The 23,036-nt window shown below is 53.0% G+C and overlaps 2 protein-coding genes across 3 annotated transcripts in view; one reads left to right on the plus strand and one right to left on the minus strand.

The window, feature by feature from the left end:
* Positions 1-4,847: 4,847 nt before the first annotated feature.
* CFAP126 (cilia and flagella associated protein 126) lies at positions 4,848-11,814 on the minus strand. 2 transcript variants are annotated; one of them, XM_073323053.1, is made up of 5 exons: positions 10,898-10,974; positions 9,387-9,449; positions 8,793-8,873; positions 7,714-7,890; positions 4,848-6,213 (listed from the first exon to the last, which is right to left on the minus strand). In XM_073323053.1, exons 1-5 carry the CDS (start codon positions 10,922-10,924, stop codon positions 5,518-5,520), a joined length of 1,044 nt encoding a protein of 347 aa, XP_073179154.1. In that variant the 5' UTR covers positions 10,925-10,974; the 3' UTR covers positions 4,848-5,517. The 2 variants fall into 2 exon arrangements, with proteins under 2 accessions (XP_073179154.1, XP_073179155.1); XM_073323054.1 differs by lacking the exon at positions 10,898-10,974 and adding an exon at positions 11,457-11,814 and having other exon boundaries at positions 4,850-6,213.
* Positions 11,815-15,583: 3,769 nt separating this feature from the next.
* LOC140902916 (NACHT, LRR and PYD domains-containing protein 12-like) overlaps positions 15,584-23,036 on the plus strand; it is a 34,136-nt gene continuing 26,683 nt past the window's right edge. Inside the window, exons 1-2 of the mRNA XM_073323501.1 lie at positions 15,584-15,620; positions 15,879-16,005. Of these exons, the coding sequence (XP_073179602.1) occupies positions 15,584-15,620; positions 15,879-16,005 (164 nt within the window). The remainder of the gene's footprint in view (positions 15,621-15,878; positions 16,006-23,036) is intronic.

Raw genomic sequence — 23,036 nt, forward strand, 5'->3', positions numbered from 1 at the left:
AGCAATAGCAGCACAAGGTTCCTCTCACACTGCCCCACACAATGCTTCAGCTCTGGGTGCTTTGGTGTCCAGTGACGATTTGGCCTCGGAGAGTAACAGTGAGGTTATAACTCCCCTGACAGCTCTAGGCCCTAGTGTGGGTTGCCATTGGGTTAAGATGCATGTGGCTATAACCACTCTAGTCAGTGCTGGTGACAGAGCAGTGTGGGGGGAGTGCCCTAAAACTGTCAGTGAAGGTGCAGACCCAGAGAGGCAGTGGTGCATGGGCACCTCTCCCGGAGGAGGCAGAGAGATGATCCCTCTTCCCGTCCAATGTCATGGAGCCAGCAAACAGCGCTGCCTTTTGGTGGCTACCAGCTTTAGTCTTTCACTGGTAATTCCCCACCCCAAGTGAGCCAGGCGAGTAGTGACCAAGCAGAAGCATGGACTGATCTGGAGGCCCCAGTGGTAAGGTCAGGGCCTGGTGCAAGTGGTGACTGGATAGAGGAGTGTCTGCTTAAAGTGCCCTGAAAAGCATTTATACAAGATGGGGTGTGGGCACCATGTCTGTGCTGGATCAGGGGGCCTAGCAGGGGATGAAAGGGTTTTTTTGCTTTTAGAAATATTAGCAGCCTCCAGTCTGCTTGTCTTGGTTTTTCTGGGGGATGTCTGTCCAGGAGTCTCAGGATGTCTATGAAGGGAGCACTAAAAGCCCTAGTTAAAAGGGAAGGGGTGGAGTCTTGCAAAGGCTTCCTTTATCCAAAGGGTTAGTCACTGATGTTAGATTCATAAATTCCAAGGCCAGAAGGGACCACTGTGATCATCTTGTCTGACCCCTTGGATAACACAGGAGAGAAACGCCTCAAAATCAGTCGAAGAGCAGAGCTTTTAGAAAAACGTCCAAACTTGATATAAAAATTGTCCGTGAGGGAGAATCCACCCTGAGCCTTGGTAAACTGTTCCAATGGTTAATTACTCTCACTGTTACAAATTGACACTTCTTTTCAGTCTGAACTTTTCTAGCTTCAACTTCCATCCACTGGATCGTGTTATACTTTTCTCTGATAGACTGAAGAGCTCATTATTAAATATTTGTTCCCCATTTAGATATTTAGAGACTTCGATCAAATCACCCCTTAACCATCTTTTTGTTAAGCTAAGTAGATTGGCCTCCTTGAGTCTATCACTGTAAGGCAGAAGTGGGCAAACTATGGCCCACAGGCCCCTCCTGCCCAGCCCCTGAGCTCCTGGTCGGGGGAGGCTAGCCCCTGGCCCCTCCCCTGCTGTCCCCCCCCTCCCCTGCAGCCTCAGCTCACTCCGCCGCCGGCACAGTGCTCTGGGCGGTGGGGCTGTGAGCTCCTGGGGCAGCACAGCTGCCGAGCCCAGCCAGACCTGGTGCTCTGTGCTGCGTGGTGGCAGCATGGCACGGCTGTAGTGCCGCCAGCCACCGGTGCTCCAGGCAGCGCAGTAAGGGGTGCCGGGGCAGGAGAGTTCGAGGTTGTGATCAGAGGGTGGGGGTGTGGATGGGGGTCAGGGCAGGAACAGGGGTTGAATGGGGACTAGGGTCCCGGGGGGCAGTCAGGAAGGAGGAGGAGTTGGATGGGGTGGCAGGGGGCAGTCAGGGGACAGGGAGGAGGGGTGGTTGGATGGGTCAGGGGTCCTGGGGGGGATGTGTGTGGTGGGGATAGGATGTGGAGGCTGGGCCACAACCCCCTCTCCTAACCAGTCCTTCATACAATTTCTGAAACCCAATGAGGCCCTCAGGCCAAAAAGTTTGCCTGCCCCCTGCTGTAAGGCATGTTTTCTAATCCTTTAATTGTTCTCATGGCTTTCTAAACCCTCCCCAATTTATCAACATCCTTCTTGAATTCTGGACTTCAGAACTGGACACAGTATTCCAACAGTCCAGTGCAGAGGTAAAATAACGCCTCTACTTCTACTCGAGATTCCCGTTGGAAGTGATCCAGAGATTCAGCTGATTATCCACCATGATCCTCCAATCTTTTCCAGTCAGTGCTTCCTAGGAGAGAGGCCCCTGTTGTGTAAGCATGACTGACATTCATTGTTCTTAGATGTATATGTTTACGTTTAGCCATGTTAAAATGCATATTATTTGCTTGCACCCAGTTTACCAGGTGACCTGTCCTCTTCATTACTTACCACTCCCCCGATTTTTGTATCATCTGCAAACTTTATCAGTGACGATTTTATGTTTTCTTCAAATTTATTGAAACAAGTGTTAAATAGCATAGGGCGGAAAACCAGTCCCTGCGGGATCCTACTAGAAACACCTGCGTGATGATTCCCAGTTTACAATTACAAAATTGCAAAACATAAAACAGCAAAAGCAAACACAGGAGTGTAACAGTCTGAACAAACCCTTCCTTCTGCCAGGTGTTCAGCTTTCACTTCTGGCTCCTGCGATATCATCCTCACTGGTTCCTCATTCACCACAGAGGTCTCCAAGCCCAGAGAAAACCTGAATCTCCAAATTCAAAAATCAAGCGGGGACAAATATCTTTTTTTTAAAAAAAAAGAGCTCTAGCCCTCCCCTCCGCATCAGAAAGTGTGTGTGTGGGGACGATGGACACAAACTCAATCCCACGTGCTTTGTAGCTGTATTCTGCAGCCATCCACTGATGGCAGCTCAGCAGGAGTTACCTTCTCTCAGAATGAAAATTGTATTTCAGCCCTTAAACCAATTTCATGTTGCAGTTGCTGAAATGACTTTTAATTGGAGTCCTCTTGATTTGAAATCAAGAGATTTGGCATATGCCAACTGTTATGTTTGGACTTTGCCATGCCTAATTACCTCTCACAAACGCTCCCGGTACCAAGTTGGCTTCAATGCAGACAGAGAGATGGGAAGACATGCTCTGAGTTCTGGGGAATCAGGGCAGCCCAGGACCCTGGTAACTCTGGGGGAGAAGCAACAGAGGCAGGCGCTGGTTTTACAGTTGCAGAAATTGGGGCAGCCATGTTTTCATCGTGCCCTTTCTGGTGCGTTGCCTACAATTTTTCTGTCCATTTGAAACCTGCCTTGTAAAATCTGACCCTGGGCTTGCGTCCCACCCTAAGAGAGTGGGGTGGATGTCACTGGCCGACTGGTTAAATTCCTGGCGATTGTTCTGGGCTCGCTAGGAGGCACTGGGCAGGAGTGGGGTGTGGCTTTTATTTGATGGGAGGCATGCCAGGGTGGGTTTGGGAGGATCCAGTCCTGTGCACCCTTGCCCACTCATGCTCCACAGCTGCTGCTGCTCAAACTGTTCTTCAGGCTGGGACTAGCAAAGGGAGGTGAGTCGGAGTGCGAGGGCAGATGGCAGGATGAGTATGGAGGAGCCTAATGCTGGGCCCTGGTGGTGGCATTGTCTAGCTGAGAGGCTGGGAGTGTGAGTGCCATAGCCTAGCTCTAGGTGGTGGCCAGTCAGGAGCGGGTGCACTGAAGGCCTTGGCCAGGTGATGCATTTTACAGCTGAGGCATGTTGTCCTCCAGCCTGATTCTTCTTAAATTATTTTTCTGTAATGAAAATTGATGCTAATAAAGGTGCTGCAGGGCCAGCTTCCCTTGGCCACAGGTCTTGCCCTGGAGAGCTCCACCCAGCCTCCATCTCCGTTCAAGCTGTGGCCTCTCTGGGGCTGCTGTTAGGGAGCTCGAAGATGCCCGTTAGGAAGAGCAGAAGGCCCCCTGCTCCCACAATCTGATAGCTGTTCTGTGCATTGCATCCCCTCTCTGGCTCATGCCAATCCTGGGCTGGGTTCAGACCAGCTGCTGAAAGGTGTTGGGTTTCCTAGCCCCTGCCAGCCCCCCGCGGCCCCCCCCCAGCCTGCCGCTCATCACTGCATTTTAGACAAGCACAGGGGCCCTACAGTGCAGTGAAAGCACCCCTATCCCCCAGGCTTCAGAAAGGATGATTCTTCTGCCAGCGCTGAGTGCGTTAGGCCTGGCTCGCCGTCCCCCATGCTGGGCAGAGAAGAGCCAGCCTGAAAAGGTGAGGCTACAGGTGGTGCAATACTGAGGGATTGCAGCCTGTATCCCTTTGGGACAGAGTCAGAACATCACTGAGCCCCCCTGGGGACTGGCGCTGCGTTTTTTTCCATGACTCTAGACTGCCCCACATTGGATGTTGTTCCAGGGGTGAGGGAAGCTCCTAGCTGTGCTAGTAGAAGAGCCAGCCCTGCAGGAAAGCACTCAACACCTCAAACTTGGTGAGGCCGCTTGTGGCTGAAGGCTGCAAGGGCATCTCACCAGGAGCCCCAGAGCTGCACCTAATCGGCCTGAAATGGAGAAGATTGCAGCCCCCCTGCAATTAGAACAAAGACAGGACCTGTGGAGAGCAAGAGGCCCAGCATACTGTGTTCTAGCATGGTCTGATGGTGCAGCATTGAGCATGCTGTCAGGAGCCAGAGTGGATGGGCGGCAGTGGAGGGTGAGTGGCCCTGGGTACTAACGTTTGGGGGAGTGGAGGCTGTGCGCCGGCCCGTGGCCCTGGGTGCTAATGCTTGTGGGAGTGGATGGTGAGTGCTAGCCCATGGCCTGCCACTGATCATAGAATCATAGAATATCAGGGTTGGAAGGGACCCCAGAAGGTCATCTAGTCCAACCCCCTGCTCAAAGCAGGACCAATTCCCAGTTAAATCATCCCAGCCAGGGCTTTGTCAAGCCTGACCTTAAAAACCTCTAAGGAAGGAGATTCTACCACCTCCCTAGGTAACGCATTCCAGTGTTTCACCACCCTCTTAGTGAAAAAGTTTTTCCTAATATCCAATCTAAACCTCCCCCACTGCAACTTGAGACCATTACTCCTCGTTCTGTCATCTGCTACCATTGAGAACAGTCTAGAGCCATCCTCTTTGGAACCCCCTTTCAGGTAGTTGAAAGCAGCTATCAAATCCCCCCTCATTCTTCTCTTCTGCAGGCTAAACAATCCCAGCTCCCTCAGCCTCTCCTCATAACTCATGTGTTCCAGTCCCCTAATCATTTTTGTTGATGCTAATGCTGGTAAATGAAAAGTGAGGGGAGAATTTTTTTAGTTTTTTTTAGTTTTATTTTTGGGTTGATTACAATGAACACACACGCTGGCCACATGGTACTGTCGAATCATCAGCATCACTTGGGCTCCTTCAGAACCAATCACCCTCTTGCCAACCTGGGCATCAACCCTGGCTGGTTTTGTTCCCACGCTCAGGTTGAAAAGCGATTTGTGCATATGGGTGAATGTCCCTGTGAGGCAGCATCTTGGTCTGAGAGCCCCAACCTTGGGGCTCGACAGGCTGGGAAGTCGATTGTGTCACTGCTGGGTCAGTTGGGCTCACTCTTATGTGGGGGGAAGCTCCTACTCGCAAAGAAACTAGCTCACAAACAGGATTAAAAGTTGAGATTTACAGCTAGATGGAGGGAAAGGAAACACCACCAGCCTGGGGATGGAGGTGACTAGAACTGAAGAAAGTAAAGGGCCAGAAGGCTTGAAATGCTGAGCAAGATGTTTGTCCTTGGTCTCATTAGCGTTCGTGTCTCGGACATAGAATTTGCTTTGACCTTCAGTTGAATGTTTGCCCAAATCTTTCTTCAGGGCAGGACTGGGGTCTCGCTGACCCTTCCATCTTGGGCGACATGCTCCCGTTCCCCTCCGCTACCCTCCTTGACATCCTCTTCTGGGTCTCAGCTGCTTCGCTAGCCTTTGAACCAGGGCGGCCTGATGCCAAGGCCTCAGGCGAGATGGCTCCCCTGGGGTTGGCCTCTATTGACCCAGAACAACATAAAGCCACAAGCTCAGGTGAGCTGACTCCTTTGGCTTTAGCCTCCATTGACCCAGGTCGACTTCCAGCTGGGACTTCGGCAGAGATGGCTCGCCTGGGATTAGCCTCCCTTGAAGGAGGTCGGTTGGAAGCTGGGACTTTGGGTGAAGAGATCTCTTTGATTCGAACATCCATGCAGCCAGGCTGGCGTGACAATGGGACTTCAGATGACACACTTCCTCTGTGCCAAGCCTCCTTTGAGCCTGGCTGGTGTGAACCTGAGATCTCTTGGGAGGTAGCTCCTTTGATTCGAACGTCCATGCAGCCAGGCTGGCGTGACAGTGGGACCTTGGGGGTGGTGGATCCTTTGTGATAAGCCTCCTCTTCAGGGGGCATTTTGGCTGAGGACCTGGGGCCCTCGGAGCCTCTGCCAGATGCCCGACTGTTCTTATTGGAAAGCTCCTTTGTGGTCTGTGTGTGTGATTCAGGCTCTCGGGGCTGTTTGGGGAGGAAGAGGCCATCAGTGCCAGGGAGGAGCATGCGAAGCCAGAGGGGGAGAGGGATGTGAAGAGCAGAGCTGGCACTATAGGCAAGCTCTTTACTGCCAGTTGGGCTCTTCACCTGGGCCCCCATGCAGAGAGGGGGTTTGCTGCAGTTCTTTCCCTGCCTGGGTCTCCACGTTCCTAGGTCCCTCCCCAGGCTGGCTGTAACCCCTTCCCTTCCGCAGTGCTGCTGCAGCAGGCTGTTTCCACTGACACCTGAGGATGAGCTGGTGCCGCTTAAGCACCGGCCAGGGACCATCTGCTTTCATCACTGACTCCAGCGGCACTGGAGACCTTACTGTCAGTGCTGCAAAGTTAACCCTTTAGAGATGTTAACTCATGGGATTCGGGCGCTGGCCAGAATCCCATGAGTTCAAGAAGGGCTTCTGGCCGCTGGGAGAACTGGTCAGGCCTGACCTGCCTACCTCCTACCAAAAGCCCCTTCTTCCTGCCCTGGGCAGCATGTCCAACATGACCTACCTTCACCTGTAGGTCTATGGTTCCAAGCCCCTCCCTTGGGAGGGCAATGTGGACAGAGGTCCCCACCTGCTTGGGGCATGGGCTTCTGTGCAAGAGTGAGTTTGTCAGGTAAGCAAAGAGATGCCACTCAGCACTACCAGGAGCAGCTGGGGCAGGGGCATTTCTGCATTCTGGGCAGCTCCCACTTTGGGCAGCTGTGGTTTGTGAGCACCCCCTGCTGGCACAGCTGCAGGACTGCATGGGCACACGCCCCAAGCTGCCACGGCAGGGTACACAATCAATGCTATACTGAACCCAGCAGCCCTGTCACACCGGCCAATGCAGCCCTACAAGCCAGCAGAGAAAACCCCCCAGCACCTACCCAATGGGAAAGGGACCAAACCAGGGGGGAGGAGAAGGTTCCACTCCCCAAATACCAGGAGCTGTCAGTTTCCAGAGCCCATGGCCATCGTGAGATGAGACCGAACCCTCAGCATTAGCCTCTGCTGTGCTAAGTACAGAGATTAGGGTTTTATTTGTGCATGTGGGTTGCAGATTGGGGGGTGGCAGCCCTTCAAGGTGCCTTTGCCATGCAGCTGAGTCAGCCCCTCCCCAGCACGGCACAGACTGCCATGTTCAGGAGATTAAATACGCTCTGAAAGGATGGAGAAGAGGCTAGGAGAGTGTCCTTGAAATCTGCCCTCGGGACACACCCAGCTGGCTTCATAAACCCCGGCCTTGGTATTTTGGGGCACAGCTACTATTTGATGACTTGCCCAGCCCAGAGACCCAGACACCCTCATGTCAGTCAGGGCAGGCACAGATTAATACCAACAGTTATATACACTTGCAATTTCCTAGTGCCCATTGAGGAGGCCCACAAGCCCCCCCCTCCAATTCTGCTCTGCAAGAGTTCAACCCAAACCTCGGCAAACAGGTGTCTGGTGCCACCTGCTCCCTGTAGGAAGGTGTGGCCCCTGCACGCAGGGCTCCCTACCTTGCCGGTGATCTGCGGGCGGAGGCCGTTGCAGGCGCTGGTCAGTGCGGTGGACTTGTGGATCCAGTTGGTGAGGTGCGAGGCTGCGGCAGCCGAGCGAGAGGTCAGGTTCAGTTTGGTTGGGGGAATCTTCAGTGGCATCTCCCAGGTTCCCATAAATGTTCCCCAGGGGGAAGCCTGCAGGGCAGGGGGAGATGGCTTTGGTCTTTGGCAGCAGAGCCCTGGGAACTTCTCTGTGAGACAGAGCAGCCCTGTCTGCACTGTCATCAAAGGACTGCTACAGCCATGTTTGAAGGGAGCTGAACCCAGCCAGCTGGCAGTGAAACCCCATTACCCAAAGCTTCCTGCCCCCAGAGGAAAATCGAGCCAGCAACAACCAGGTTCACGCACAATTGTAGCTTCCTTAGCTCTGGTTCTGAGGGGGGCAGGAACAACCCAGGAATCCAGCTACTGCCTCCGGCTCCTCCGCACCAGTTTCCTAGGGTGACTAAATACTGGCACTGGCTAGCTGCACCCTCTCTGAGGGAGGCACAGCCTGAGCTTTCACCTTACCAGGCAGAGCTAGTCCTCCCAGGAGAGGGCTCTGCACAGTGGATTGGATGCCCCGGGAAAGATGGGCTCTGTATAAAGCCAGCTGGTTTCCCAGCTCATGGTTAGAAAATACCTTCCCCACACAGAACTCCCTCAAACCGCGGCCAGGAAGGGCAAAATGCAGCAGCTTCTGCGGTGGGGGCTCATGGGCACATCCCCATCTGTTTGTGACCACACCCCTCCCTGGGCCAGCACCAGCACTGAGTGCTAACGGGCAGGGGCCTTCAGGGTTAACTACTCAATGTGATTCAACAACGGGACATGAAGAAGAGGAGTCGTCACCATCTGATCACCCAGGGCTTGGGCACTGCTGCTCAGTTTAGTTCCCTCTAGCCTTCACAGTGCAGGTCTGATGTACCTGGAAGGGCTTAGATACGATGGTGATGGGCACCAGAGACAAGGCAGATAGTTACTTGCCCACTCGCAGGGCTCCCAACTCCAAAACCTGAAAACTGCTTAGGAAACAGGAGCCAAACTAGCCCACTCACCTTTGAACGTGGCACTGCAGGGAGCAGGTGTCCTCGGTCATTGGCTACAAATTGGGTGTAGCCTTCCCGGGCAGAGGGGTGCTGAGGGCAGAAGGAAAACAACAGGGGTTAAAGTGTCCATGTATAGGTAGAACAGAAATGGACGGACACAGCCACTCAGGCTGGTCTATGAGGGAGTGCCTGGGAGGGCAGCGGGAGTCCACCAGCCTGGCTGTCAGCACTGGACAAACAGGGTTTCCCAGCTGCATGGGATCCAAACGCATAGGTCCCCAAACTGGCTGCCTGGCCCACTCTGGTCTGATCCCAGCACAGAGGCAAGTGGGAGGCAGGGTCTGTCTCCAGATTACTCTGGCTCCATTGACACTATCTTATTGCCACACCACTCCATTGGGTTCCAATTCATGTTAGAGGAGCAGCCAGGAAGAACAGCAGAGGTGGCCAGTGGGGCACAGGCTCTGTTGTGAGATGGTGCAGCCACCCTTTCTGCACAGGTGAGGTACAGATGCAGTATAGCCAGGCCTGCATAGAGCTCTGGAACCCGTCTCCATGAAAGGGAAGCAGAGGCAATGCAGGGTGAGGGCAGAGAGGTCCTACCTCCTTGTAGAGCTTGGGCAGGGTCCAGTTTTGCAAATTCTGTGCAGTGAAGGCATCCTCATACTGCAAAAGAGAGAGGGGGCAGGCCATTAAACAGAGCCAGAGAGCTCCACTGCCCACTGCAGGTACTCAGGGTATGCTTAAATAGCCTGGGATGGCTCATCCCCCAAACCTACCTCCTCCTCCCCTGCCAGAGGTCTCTCCAGCCCCTCCTACTGCACTGACACCCTTGTGCCCTTAACAGCAGGGGGCAGGTGGTGAGGAGGGCTCACAAAACCCTATTCCTGCTTGGGATGCATGTGAGCCACCCTTGGGTCCTGTGAAGCAACCCAGAAACACCAAGGTCGTGAGCTTCCAGTACAGCCCTGTGGCCAGGCAGCCTGGCCTGGGGGAAGGAGCCCGGGGTGGGAGCCAGTCACGCGTCAGCTCGGAGCCAGGGACCCTGGTCACACCTGCACTGCGACCTCGGACAAGTTGCTTCCCACTGGGCCTTAGTTTCCTATGCTATAAAGGGGGTGAGCATGATTCCGAATTCCCGGCCGTGGGTGGGTGGGTGGGGGGTAGGGCCAGGGAGAGCCCGCGAGGGGCCGGGGTCGGTGGGGACCCGCGCGGGGGGGGGATCGGTGGGGACCCGCGCGGGGGGGGGGTTGGTGGCGGCCCGCGGGGGTTTGGGGCAGGGGTCGGTGGCGGCCCGCGGGGGTTTGGGGCAGGGGTCGGTGGGGACCCGCGCGGGGGGGGGGGTCGGTGGGGACCCGCGCGGGGGGGGGGGGTCGGTGGCGGCCCGCGGGGGTTTGGGGCAGGGGTCGGTGGGGACCCGCGGGGGGGGGGCCGGGGTCGGTGGCGGCCCGCGGGGGTTTGGGGCAGGGGTCGGTGGGGACCCGCGGGGGGGGGGGCGGGGTCGGTGGGGACCCGCGCGGGGGGGGGGTCGGTGGCGGCCCGCGGGGGTTTGGGGCAGGGGTCGGTGGCGGCCCGCGGGGGTTTGGGGCAGGGGTCGGTGGCGGCCCGCGGGGGGGGGCCGGGGTCCGTGGCGGCCCGCGGGGGGGGTGGGGCCGGGGTCGGTGGGGACCCGCGCGGGGGGGGGGTTGGTGGCGGCCCGCGGGGGTTTGGGGCAGGGGTCGGTGGCGGCCCGCGGGGGTTTGGGGCAGGGGTCGGTGGGGACCCGCGCGGGGGGGGCGGGGTCGGTGGCGGCCCGCGGGGGTTTGGGGCAGGGGTCGGTGGCGGCCCGCGGGGGGGGGGCCGGGGTCGGTGGCGGCCCGCGGGGGGGGGGCCGGGGTCCGTGGCGGCCCGCGGGGGGGGTGGGGCCGGGGTCGGTGGGGACCCGCGCGGGGGGGGGGGGTCGGTGGGGACCCGCGCGGGGGGGGGGTCGGTGGCGGCCCGCGGGGGTTTGGGGCAGGGGTCGGTGGCGGCCCGCGGGGGGGGGGCCGGGGTCGGTGGCGGCCCGCGGGGGGGGGTGGGGCCGGGGTCGGGGTCAGTGGGGGGTCCCAGGGGGGTGCCCGCCCCCCGGCTCTCACCTGCCCCGCTTTGTAGTTCGTTGCCATGCCGCGTCCGGCAGCTTTCCGCTCTGTTTACACCTGTCTCCTAGCAACCACGCGGGGCAGACACCAACCAATGGGGAAACAGCGACCTGGGCCCGCCCCCGAATCCCACTAAGTCTCGCGTCACTATCCGAGAGCTGAGCCGTCCCTGTCGCCCCGCCCCACGTGACCTGCTCCGCCCCCTCCCTCCCCCCTCCTCGCTGGGGCCCCCCGCATTGGCTCCTCCTCCCAGCTCAGGGCCCCGCGACAAGCGCCCCCCCGAGACCCCGCCCCCGTCTGACGGGCTGACTCCGCCTCCCGGCGCTGCCCGCCCCGAGGCCGCCGGGCGCGCGGCGCGCGGAGAGGAGGGTCGGCGCGGGGCGGCCGCGCGGGGCCCGCTGCTCCCGCGGGGCGCCGGGAAAGCCGCTGTGTTTCGCTCCTTGTTGCTACTGCAGCGGCCCTGCCCTGCCCAGACAGGGAGCCCAGAGGCCCCGTTTTATAGGGACAGTCCCGGCGCTCGGGGCTGTGTCCCGTAGAGCTGCCTCCCCGCGCTGACCTGTCACACGAGCTGTCTGGGCCCCCGAAGTCTGGACCGGGCACAGCAGCTGGCCCAGGGAATTGCACAGCCGCTGCCGAGCCCTGCCGCCATCCCGCTGCCCAGGCTGGGTTGACAGCGAAGGTCCGTCTGGTCCTCTCCAGCATGACGCTGTGGCCCCCCAGGCGGGCAGAAGCACAGGCTCAGGCCTGCTGGGCGGGGAATGTGCTGGGCTGTTACCAGAGGCGCACAGCACCGCCCCTGTGCTCCTTACGCCAGGCTGCCACCTTGCCTGGCTGGTGTCATGGCCAGCTGGCAGTACCCCTCAGAGAAGGGCTGGAATCGAGCCCTGCAACAGCTGGCCCCCAAGCCAGACAGCAGCAGGAGAGGGCAAGGGGCAGGACATACATCCAGTTGCTGCAGGAGAGCTGCATTTTCGGCTGCAGAGCAACAGTGACGCCCTGTGGCTAAGTGGGGCTAACCACGGCTGCGGGATTTGTGCCTCCCCTGCCCCAGCTGTCCAGTACTGCAGGGCATGTTCCAAAGGGGCAGGGCTGGCTCCCAGGAGTTCTGATGTCTGAAGCTGAACTTCCCGATTATCACTTGGCTCAGTGCAGCCCATGTCCCTGCCGCTGTGTCATTACAGCTGGGCCCAGCCTCTGGGCTGCTGCCACATTCTTACAACAGGGCTCCAGGGATACTAGCCAACAAGCATACAGGTGCAGGTGTAAAACCGACAGACCCCAGTTCTCGGTGGGCAGGATCGAACCAAGGACCTCTGGAGCTTAGTGCATGAGCCTCTACCTCATGAGCTAAAAGCCAACTGCCTGTTAGCTAAGGTGGCAGAGCAGACTCATTTTCTCTCTCTCTTTAAGTGGTCTCAGTGCCACTAGATGGGACAGAACACCACACACAGAAGGTGTGTGGGTTACATAGGTACTTCAGTTGTATGTATATGTTTGTTGCCCCATAGGCCCTTGTAACAGTGCAAATCACAGCAGATCGTTTAGCAGGGAAACACCTACTCCGTATCCCTGCACAGCACTCCTTTCATCTGCTGTTGGATCATTGCATTGTGGGTCTCAGCACAGCTTCCCAGAGCACAGACTCAGACACCCCATGAAGAGTTGGCAGATTCCTAAAGGTTCAACACTCCTGCCATGAATGCTCCCAACACACATTTCTGGATCCTCCAGCAAAACCAGGGAAGCTCGGATTTGAAATTCTGGGCTTTCCATGGTAAACACCAGACAGAGGCTGCCCCCTTCACCCCAATGGGTCTTCTTCAGGCACCAGAAAGAAGCAAAAAAAGGCACAAACCCACTTTTTTTTGCTTAGTTCAATAAGTAAAACAAACCGCAAACAGACAAGATTTGTGAGGAAATATTGCAAATACTAGTGGCATAGAACCTTTGCTATGGCCAAAATGCCGACAGGAGGATCTGGGCACCTGCCCCTGAATCCATTGGGGTATCCAGAGAAGTCCTGTTGGACTATGCAAAGGGATGGGATTTCCAAAAGTGCTCAGTGTTGGCTTGATTCTGCTCCAGTTGAAGTCAATGGAAGTTTTACTATTTCCATGGGAGCAGAGTTAGGTCAACCCTGAGCCCCAGATCTGTGAAGGTATTTAGGCTCCTAACTCCCATAGAAATATATGGGAGTTAGGTGCCTAAATGCCTTTGTGGATCTGGAGCTGAATGCTTTTGCAGATCTCATGCAAGGTGCCTACATGTATCTGGGAGGCAGGGAAGAATGAACCTCTGGGTAGGTGCTGAGCCCTGCTCAGGGATAGAGGAGGGATGGCCTGTGCTCTTGGTGCTGCCAGGAGCCCATTTGGCCCCCAGCACAGATTAGAGCTGCACTACCAGATTTCCTAGCTTGTGACCTGGCTGCAAGAGCCCCCCTGGGATACCCTGACCAGCACCTTCCTGCCCCCACCCTGGGGACACCAGTGGGGTGGGAGGGCTGCAGCGCTGCTACGTCAATTGCACTGGCTAAGGAAGCCCCCATTCTGCAGGTTTTCTGTGCATTTCCATCCAGGCCAGCAGAAAGTGACCAGAGTGCACTGAGGAATCCCCTGCTAGCAGTGGGACAATGGTGGTCCTGGGCTGTTTGATAAATGCAGCCTCCGATACCTGTTCTCCTTCTCTTAAGGCTGCCAGTACACTGGGTCTCTGAGAAGTCCTGAGTGCAATGAGTTTGTGGTTCTCAGTCCAGTCCCTAGTGGGCCCACTTGACCCAAACCACCCTGCGACTGGCTGCAGTTGGCTCCCTTGACTGGCAGTGTTAGCAGCCTGAAAGTATCAAAGAGGATGACCCCACTTGGGGGTGTAGCGGGGCAGCTTGCCTTGTTGGTGCCCCTGCTGCCTCATTCTGCGGCGAGAACTGTGTCGTTCAGGCTGTGGTGTCCAGGCGGTGTTGCTGTCCCCTCTATCCCACCATGGTCACAATGGGATCTTTCCAGTCCTAGTGGGTTGACTTTGTCCTTTCACCCTAAAAACGTGAACGCACTTAGAGAAGAGGAAAGTGATCAGGAACAGTCAGCATGGATTCACCAAGAGCAAGTCATGTGTGACCAAACTGATTGCCTTCTATGACGAGATAACTGGCTCTATGGATGAGGGGAATCATAGAATCATAGAATATCGGGGTTGGAAGGGACCTCAGGAGGTCATCTAGTCCAACCCCCTGCTCAAAGCAGGACCAATCCCCAACTAAATCATCCCAGCCAGGGCTTAGTCAAGCCTGACCTTAAAAATATCTAAGGAAGGAGATTCCACCACCTCCCTAGGTAATGCAGTGGATGTGTTATTCCTTGACTTTAGCAAAGCTTTTGTTACAGTCTCCCACAGTATTTTTGCCAGCAAGTTAAAGAAGTATGAGCTGGATGAATGGACTATAAGGTGGATAGAAAGCTGGCTAGATCATCGGGCTCAATGGGTAGTGATCAATGGCTCCATGTCTAGTTGACAGCCGGTATCAAGGGGAGTGCCTGAAGGTCCCGGGGCTGGTTTTGTTCAATATCTTCATTAATGATCTGGAGGATGGCATGGACTGCACCCTCAGCAAGTTTGCAGATGACACTAAACTGGGAGGATTGGTAGATACGCTAGTGGGTAGGGATAGGATACAGAGGGACCAAGACAAATTAGAGGATTGGGCCACAAGAAATCTGATGATGTTCAACAAAGACACGTGCAGAATCCCGCACTTAGGATGGAAGAATCCCATGCACTGCTACAGACTAGGGACTGAGTGGCTAGAGAGCAGTTCTGCAGAAAAGGACCTGGGGGTTACAGTGGATGAGAAGCTGGATATGAGTCAACAGTGTGCCCTTGTTGCCAAGAAGGCCAATGGCATTTTGGGATGTATAAGTAGGGGCATTGCCAGCAGATTGAGGGACATGATCATTCCCCTCTATTCAGCATTGGTGAGGCCTCATCTGGAGTACTGTGTCCAGTTTTGAGCCCTACAATACAAGAAGTATGTGGAAAAATTGGAAAGAGTCCAGCGGAGAGCAACGAAAATAATTAGGGGGCTGGAGCACATGACTTATGAGGAGAGGAGGGAACTGGGATTATTTAGTCTGCAGAAGAGAAGAGTGAGGGGGGAATTTGATAGCTACCTGAAAGGGGGTTCCAAAGAGGATGGATCTTAACTGTTCTCAGTGGTAGCAGATGACAGAACAAGGAGTAATGGTCTCAAGTTGCAGTGGGGGAGATTTAGGTTGGATATTAGGAAACAGTTTTTCACTAGGAGGGTGGTGAAGCACTGGAATGTGTTACCTAGGGAGGTGGTGGAATCTCCTTCCTTAGAGGTTTTTAAGGTCATGCTTGACAAAGCCCCGGCTGGGATGATTTAGTTGGGGATTGGTCCTGCTTTGAGCAGAGGTTGGACTAGGTGACCTCCTGAGGCCCCTTCCAACCCTGATATTCTATGATTCTATGACATGACTGAGCCCAGTCTCCTCCAGCTCAGCTGGCAGTCATCCCCTTGCTTTAGGAGCCCTGTTTGACTCCACATAACTTAAATATCTGTGAGGGGGCATGAGTGTGTGTGTGTGTGTGTCTGCACAGAGGCGGGGTTTTCCTCCTCCAGGACTTCCTTCCTGGAGTCTGGCAACCCATACGGTGCAAGGCTGGGAGCATATGCTGCAGACGGTGCTGCCTCCCTGGAGCTTGCAAAGTAAGTGACAGGATTTCCTGGGGCTCTTCCCACTTCCCAGTCCAAGGGGAAGAGCTGGGATCAGATGAGGGGGACAGAATCTCCCCAAACTGCAGCTTTCTGAGTGTGAGGCGGAATAAAAATGAAAGTGAAAGTGATGGGTTGGGCGGGAGGAGGTTCTGCCGGAGGGGCTGGGGGTGGGGTGTCTGGCTTTTCCATTCCACCTGAGATCTTGGCAAGAGCTCAGCCGAGGAGCCTGTTCCCCAGAATGTGCCTGAGGGTTCTCCACAGGGGCCCAGACCTACAACCAGCCCCAGAACTCACTGGAGTCGCCTGCTTGTGCCGGGGCAGACTTTGACCTCCTAACAGGAAGGCTGCAGTTTTTGCACAGCTGGTCCAATGACCCGTAAGTGATCAGCTCAGTTTTCACTGCCAGAGGCTGCTGCCTGTTGAGCTGGTTCATGTGCCCATGCGCATGAAAGATAAGCCCTGCAGTTTGGGGCTGGTACAGGCAGGGTCTCCTCTCTGCACACTGACCAAACCTCCCATCCGCTGTGCTCAGTGTCTCAGGTTTTGGCTGTGGTGCGGAGTTAATTCGAGCTATAATTCAAGTGTTGCCCCTAATCTGAGTCCAGTCCACACACAAACCCTTCATTCGAGAGCAGTGGTGCTTTTAACTGGAGCTGGCTGGCCCGTCAGGTCATGGGCGGCCTGTGACCTGCCCGTTGGGGGAGGCTAGCCCTCGGCCCCTCCCCTTGTGCCCTCGGCCCCTCCCCTCCCTCTCCCCCTCCCCTTTTGCCCCACCTCCCCCGCAGGAGCCTAGAGCACCCCCGGTGTGCCAGGCAGCCAGCCCCGGAGCGCTGGGTGGCCGGGTGGCATGGCTGCAGCGGCCCCAGCCCTGAAGCGCCAGGCGGCCAGGCAGCAGGGTCTGAGCGTCAGGCAGGCAGTGCAGCCCCATAGTGTTGTCAATTTAGCTACTTTGTCACTAGATTTAGTGACTTTTTGGTTTCCCTAGCGAGAAAATAAGTGTCAAAGTGACCAGTGACAAATCTAGCGACTTTCGCTGCCAATTACAGTGACATTCAGAGAAAGAAGTCACCAATATGTATAGTCATAACATAATTCACAAGCAGCTCGATAGTGGTGATAAAATCCATTCCACGCTCTTCTTACTACATTCTGCTGCACACCAAGTCAATGTCATTATGTCTCAATTGAGCATGTCCTCAGAAGGAATCGCATTCCAGGACTTCTTGGGCTGAGATCACAGTAATCTGCAGGCGAGGAAAAGAAGTTTGTGGAGGCTAATTGAATACTTTGCTAAAGCCAGGCGCACTTTGGAGAGAGCAGCACATTAGCCAGGGCTTGTTTTTACCCAAATGTTCTTTCTCGCTGCTCCGTAGTAGGTAGCACAGCCTGTGATGCAGGGAAAGATGGGTAATGAAGCGGGCTGGGTGGGCGAGGCAGGTTAGCCAGTGAGGAGAGCCGCATGGATGGAAGGTGGGGTGGGATGAGACAGGGCCCTGTGCCCAAGGGGATGGGGGTCACCGTGCCTCCAGGAATGAAGCCCTTATTACAGGATCAAAGGTGGAGCTAGCTTGATTTCAGTTTCCCTTTACTCCTTCCCCTGGCTCTGGGCCCAACTGTTTTCAGAAATGAAACCCTGGAAGTGGGCGGAAGGGGTCTGGCAAGTGGATTTTTGTTTTTAAATCTACTTTCTTGGCTCTCTGCAGTGCTGAGCTCAGGCCAGGCGAATGCCCTCTTCCCCCTGGCTCTGGGCTCTCCCTTTCACTAACCTGTTGGGTCAAATCCAGGGTGGCAAGAAAGAGTCGGCTGAAATTAAGCAACCCCAGCCAGCCTGGGCTGCAGTGTACAGAGAATCCTTCCCAATCAGCAGAGGGCTGCAGTTTCCTTCCCAATCAGCAGAGGGTGACCTTCTGATGATGACAATGTACTGGTGTAGTTGCTGCTGGTGTGCAGCAGAATGTAGTAAGAAGAGCATGGAATGGATTTTATTAACACTACTGAACTGCTTGTCAGTGATTTTAGAACATTGCAAGCTCTCCCAGAGGCTGGGTCTCCAGCCCCGTCAGGTCACGCAGACTGCTAGTTTCGTCGATATAAGAGATCTCAGGTTGCCGTGTTGACCTTTTGTTCCTAGTCCTCCAGTTTGTCATGCACCTTCTAGTACAGCACAGAGCTGTGATAGTTTGTTGTTGTCGTCAAGGTTCCTTCCCCACTCTGAACTCTAGGGTACAGATGCGGGGACCTGCATGAAAGACCCCCTAAGCTTATTCTTACCAGCTTAAGTTAAAAACTTCCCCAAGGTACAAACTTTGCCTTGTCCTTGAACAGTACGCTGCCACCACCAAGTGTTTTAAACAAAGAACAGGGAAAGAGCCCACTTGGAGACGTCTTCCCCCAAAATATCCCCCCAAGCCCTATACCCCCTTTCCTGGGGAAAGCTTGATAATAATCCTCACCAATTGGTACAGGTAAACATATACCCAAACCCTTGGATCTTAAGAACAATGAAAAATCAGTCAATTAAAGAAAAGGTAAAAGACTCACCTCTGTAAAATCAGGATGGTAAATACCTTACAGGGTAATCAGATTCAAAACATAGAGAATATCTCTAGGCAAAACCTTAAGTTACAAAAAGACTCAAAAACAGGAATATACATTCCCTCCAGCACAGCTTATTTTACCAGCCATTAAACAAAAGAAAATCTTACACATTTTACTAGCTAGCTTACTTACTAACTCAACAGGAGTTGGAAGGCTTGCATTTCTGATCTGTTCCTGGCAGAAGCATCACACAGACAGACAGAACCCTTTGTTCCCCACCCCCAGATTTGAAAGTATCTTGTCCCCTCATTGGTCATTTTGGGTCAGGTGCCAGCGAGGTTACCTTAGCTTCTTAACCCTTTACAGGTGAAAGGGTTTTGCCTCTGGCCAGGAGGGATTTTATAGCACTGTATACAGAAAGGTGGTTACCCTTCCCTTTATAATTATGAGAGTTGTGTTCTCTCCCAAGGCCTGAAGCAGCTGGTCAATACCTGAGTACACAAGAAGGGAAGAATACTTTAGAAGAGCATGGAATGGTTTCTATTAACACTATTGAGCTGCTTGTGAACGATTTTGTGACTATACTTGCCTGGGTGTGTGTGTGTGTATATATAAACATTCTCTGTTGAATTCTCTGGGTATAATTCTCTGTAAACTTTGTTTGGTGACATTTTTTACTCCTTTTGAGTGCTTAAACAGCTACATCTAATGACTTTTCAGGGTTTGTTTGGTGACTTCCTGCTATGTGGAGTTGGCAACACTGACTTCCCCCCTTACCAAAACAAAACATTCCCCCAGCACGTTACACAAACACACTCCATCTAAATTCACATATGCCGGAGAGGGTTCCCCAAGCTCCCCACAGTTCTGAATGCCAGTCTCACAATTCCAACCATCACCAGCCCAGTCGGTGGAACCCCTTCTTCCTCTCAGCATTTGTGAGGGCTCTGAGCTCAGAGACTCTATTTCTCCCTCTTGCTCACTGAGCATCAGGATCAGGAGACCTCTGGTCTCCTGGGTGGCCAGCTGCTATTTCTCCTGGCAAGCCATCTGTAGTTCGCTTTCTGTGGCCTCCAGCCCCTCTGGGAGATCTCCAGTCCTCAGGATGGGAGCCATAAAACAGGCATCACCTGTTTTATTCCCAAACTTCCCTTTAGCCTAGTAGTCACTAGAAGGGAAAGCAACTCACAGTTTCCCAGAGGGTTACACAACAGTGGTAGAACTCTCAGTCTAGGGACTCAGTCATAGATTCCAAGGCCAGAGGGGACCATTGTCATCTAGTCTGACCTCCTGGATAACACAGGTCAGAGACCTGCCCCAAAATAATTCCTAGAGCTTTGAGAAAAACAGCCAATCTTGATTTAAAAATGGCCGGTGATGGAGAATCCACCACGACCTTGGGTAAATCGTTCCGGGGTTAATTACCTTCACTGTTAAAAATTTACACCTTATATCCAGTCTGAATTTGTCTAGCTTCAACTTCCAGCCATCAGATTGTGTTAGCCAGCAGGTCTCAAACTGTGGGTTAGGACCCCAAAGTGGGTTGCAATCCCGTTTTAATGGGGTTGCCAGGACTAGTGTTAGACTTGCTGGGACCCGCTGCCCGGGCCAAAGCCCGAGCCCTACCACGTGGCACTGAGGCCTGAGACTGAAGGCTTCAGCAGGTGGCAGGACTCAGGTTACAGGTCCCCTGCCTGAGGCTGAAGCCCTTGGGCTTCGGCTTTGGCCCCTCTGCCTGGAGTAGTGGGGCTCAGGCTTTGGCTTTGGCCCACCTGCCCGGTGCAGCGTGGCTCGGGCAGGCTCAGGTTTAGGTCCCCCCATCCTGGGGTCATGTAGTAGTTTTTGTTGCCAGAAAGGGGTTGCAGTGCAATGAAGCTTGAGAACCCCTGTGTTAGACCTTTCTCTGCTAGACTGAAAAAGTCCATTATTAAATATTTGTTCCCCATGTAGACACTTATCGACTGTGATCAAGTCTCCTGTAAACATTCTCTATGTTATGCTAAATACAGTGAGCTCTTTGAGTCTATCACTGTAAGGCAGGTTTTCAAATCCTTTAATCATTCTTGTGACTTTTCTCTGAACCCTGTCCAATTTATCAACATCCTTCTTGGATTGTGGGCACCAGAACTGGATGATTTTGTGTTTTCTTTCAGGTCATTGATAAAAACATTAAATAGCCAAGTAGGGCCAAGAACTGATTCCTGCGGGACCCTACTGGAAACATACTGGCTCAATGACAATCCCCTATTTACTGTTACATTTTGAGACCTATCAGTTAGCCAGTTTTTAATCCATTTAATGTGCCATGTTAATTTTATATCGTTCTAGTTTTTAATCAAAATGTTGTGCGATACCAAGTCAAACAGCTTACAGAAGTCTATGTATATTACGTCAACATTATTACCATTATCAACCAAACTCATAATGTCATCAAAAAAAGATGTCAAGTTAGACAGTGTCAAAGCTGAATCCCAACTCTGTCACTCTGAGTGTAGAAGTGGGGCCCGCAAGGATTTTAAAAATTAATACTGGCCACTCCAGGCTTGTATTAAACTCCCAAGGTTACAGTTTTTCTCTGACCCTGGCTTGGTAAATGCTGACACCACCCAAATGCAAAAAACCCAAACCCTTTGAATCCAGGAAGGAGCACTTGGGAATTTCTCCCTGTGGGGTACCCTCAAGCCCTTTCACCCCCCCTCCGGGGAAGAGCTGAGAAAGAAAACAAAGGAAATTAGCTGTGGTTATCAGCTAATCAAACAACATGCACAAACCTCTTGGGACACCAAAAATCCAATCCTGTTTTTAAAAGAGGTAAATTTTATTAAAAACAAAAAGAAAGAAAATACATTTGGAACATAGGCTTTTTTAGGGCTAGATTTTAAAAGAGCAATTCCAAAAATCAAGCACCCAAAATAGCTTTCTTGGGGGTTCAGCTTAAAGGTTACAAGCAAACAAAAGCATCTGGGGCTAGCACAGAGGAGTTCACAAGCCAATATGAAATAAAAGAAATAACCCTAATTGCGTCTAGCTAAACATTCTGATCTACTTACACATTTTGAGTTCAGATAAGTAGTTCTAGGCATGATCTGATGATTTATGATCATACCCAGCTTAAGCTGCTTATAGCATGGCTGCTCTTCCTCCAGCCCAGAGAACAACAGACAAAGGGAAAGTTTCTTTCCCAGCTTTAAAAAGTTCTACCTTCCAATTGGCTCTTTTGGCCAGGTGCCCACTTTTTTTCTTTACCTGGGGGACTTTTTAACCCTTTACAGGTAAAACAAGTAAAGAACAGCTACCAAGAGGGATTTTACAGCTAACTGGTTGGGTGGGTGTCCATCAAAGGGAGCTATCACCCTCTTTATTTATCACAGATAGAATCTACTTTCCATAAATCCATGTTGACTTGCATTAATTACATTAGCCTTTTAAAATTCTTTATTAATCGAGTCCCATATCACCCGCTCCATTATCTTGCTGTGGATTGATGTCATGCTGACAGGCCTATAATTACCAGTGCCATCCCATTTACCCTTTTTTAAAAATTGGCACATTAGCTTTCTTCCAGTCTTCTGAAACTTCCCCAGTGCTCCAAGACTTATTGAAAATCAACATTAATGGTCCAGTAAGGACCTTAGCCAGCTGTTTTGAAACTCTTGGATGCAAGTTATCTGGACCTGCAGATTTAAAAATATCTAACTTTAGTATCTCTGTTTAACATCCTCCAGAGATACTAGTGGAATAGAAGGAGTGTTATCACCATGTGATGAGACTATATAATCTGTTTTTTCCCTAAGTACAGAACAGAAATATTTATTAAACACTTCTGCCTTTTCTGCATTATTATTGTTTCTAATATATTAAAAATACCATTGTCAGCATTCTTTTTGTTTCTAATATATTAAAAAAAATCATAGAATCATAGAATATCAGGGTTGGAAGGGACCCCAGAAGGTCATCTAGTCCAACCCCCTGCTCGAAGCAGGACCAATTCCCAGTTAAATCATCCCAGCCAGGGCTTTGTCAAGCCTGACCTTAAAAACCTCTAAGGAAGGAGATTCTACCACCTCCCTAGGTAACGCATTCCAGTGTTTCACCACCCTCTTAGTGAAAAAGTTTTTCCTAATATCCAATCTAAACCTCCCCCACTGCAACTTGAGACCATTACTCCTCGTTCTGTCATCTGCTACCATTGAGAACAGTCTAGAGCCATCCTCTTTGGAACCCCCTTTCAGGTAGTTGAAAGCAGCTATCAAATCCCCCCTCATTCTTCTCTTCTGCAGGCTAAACAATCCCAGCTCCCTCAGCCTCTCCTCATAAGTCATGTGTTCTAGACCCCTAATCATTTTTGTTGCCCTTCGCTGGACTCTTTCCAATTTATCCACATCCTTCTTGTAGTGTGGGGCCCAAAACTGGACACAGTACTCCAGATGAGGCCTCACCAATGTCGAATAGAGGGGAACGATCACGTCCCTCGATCTGCTCGCTATTCCCCTACTTATACATCCCAAAATGCCATTGGCCTTCTTGGCAACAAGGGCACACTGCTGACTCATATCCAGCTTCTCGTCCACTGTCACCCCTAGGTCCTTTTCCGCAGAACTGCTGCCTAGCCATTCGGTCCCTAGTCTGTAGCGGTGCATTGGATTCTTCCGTCCTAAGTGCAGGACCCTGCACTTATCCTTATTGAACCTCATCAGATTTCTTTTGGCCCAATCCTCCAATTTGTCTAGGTCCTTCTGTATCCTATCCCTCCCCTCCAGCATATCTACCGCTCCTCCCAGTTTAGTATCATCCGCAAATTTGCTGAGAGTGCAATCCACACCATCCTCCAGATCATTTATGAAGATATTGAACAAAACCGGCCCCAGG

This window comes from Lepidochelys kempii, chromosome 24 (assembly GCF_965140265.1).
Source record: "Lepidochelys kempii isolate rLepKem1 chromosome 24, rLepKem1.hap2, whole genome shotgun sequence".
In the NCBI taxonomy this organism is placed as follows: Eukaryota; Metazoa; Chordata; order Testudines; family Cheloniidae; genus Lepidochelys; species Lepidochelys kempii.

Bases quoted from the DNA above. Each gene is read 5' to 3' on its own strand.
- CFAP126 (XM_073323053.1), bottom strand. From the start codon at position 10,924: ATGGCAACGAACTACAAAGCGGGGCAG. The intron at 8,874-9,386 runs GTAGGACCTCTC...TTCTGCCCTCAG, and splicing joins TGCCCAAGCTCTACAAGGAG to CACCCCTCTGCCCGGGAAGG. The intron at 6,214-7,713 runs GTAGGGAGCCCT...CTCCCCAAACAG, and splicing joins GCCCGCAGATCACCGGCAAG to CCCCGAGAGCCTGAATCACA.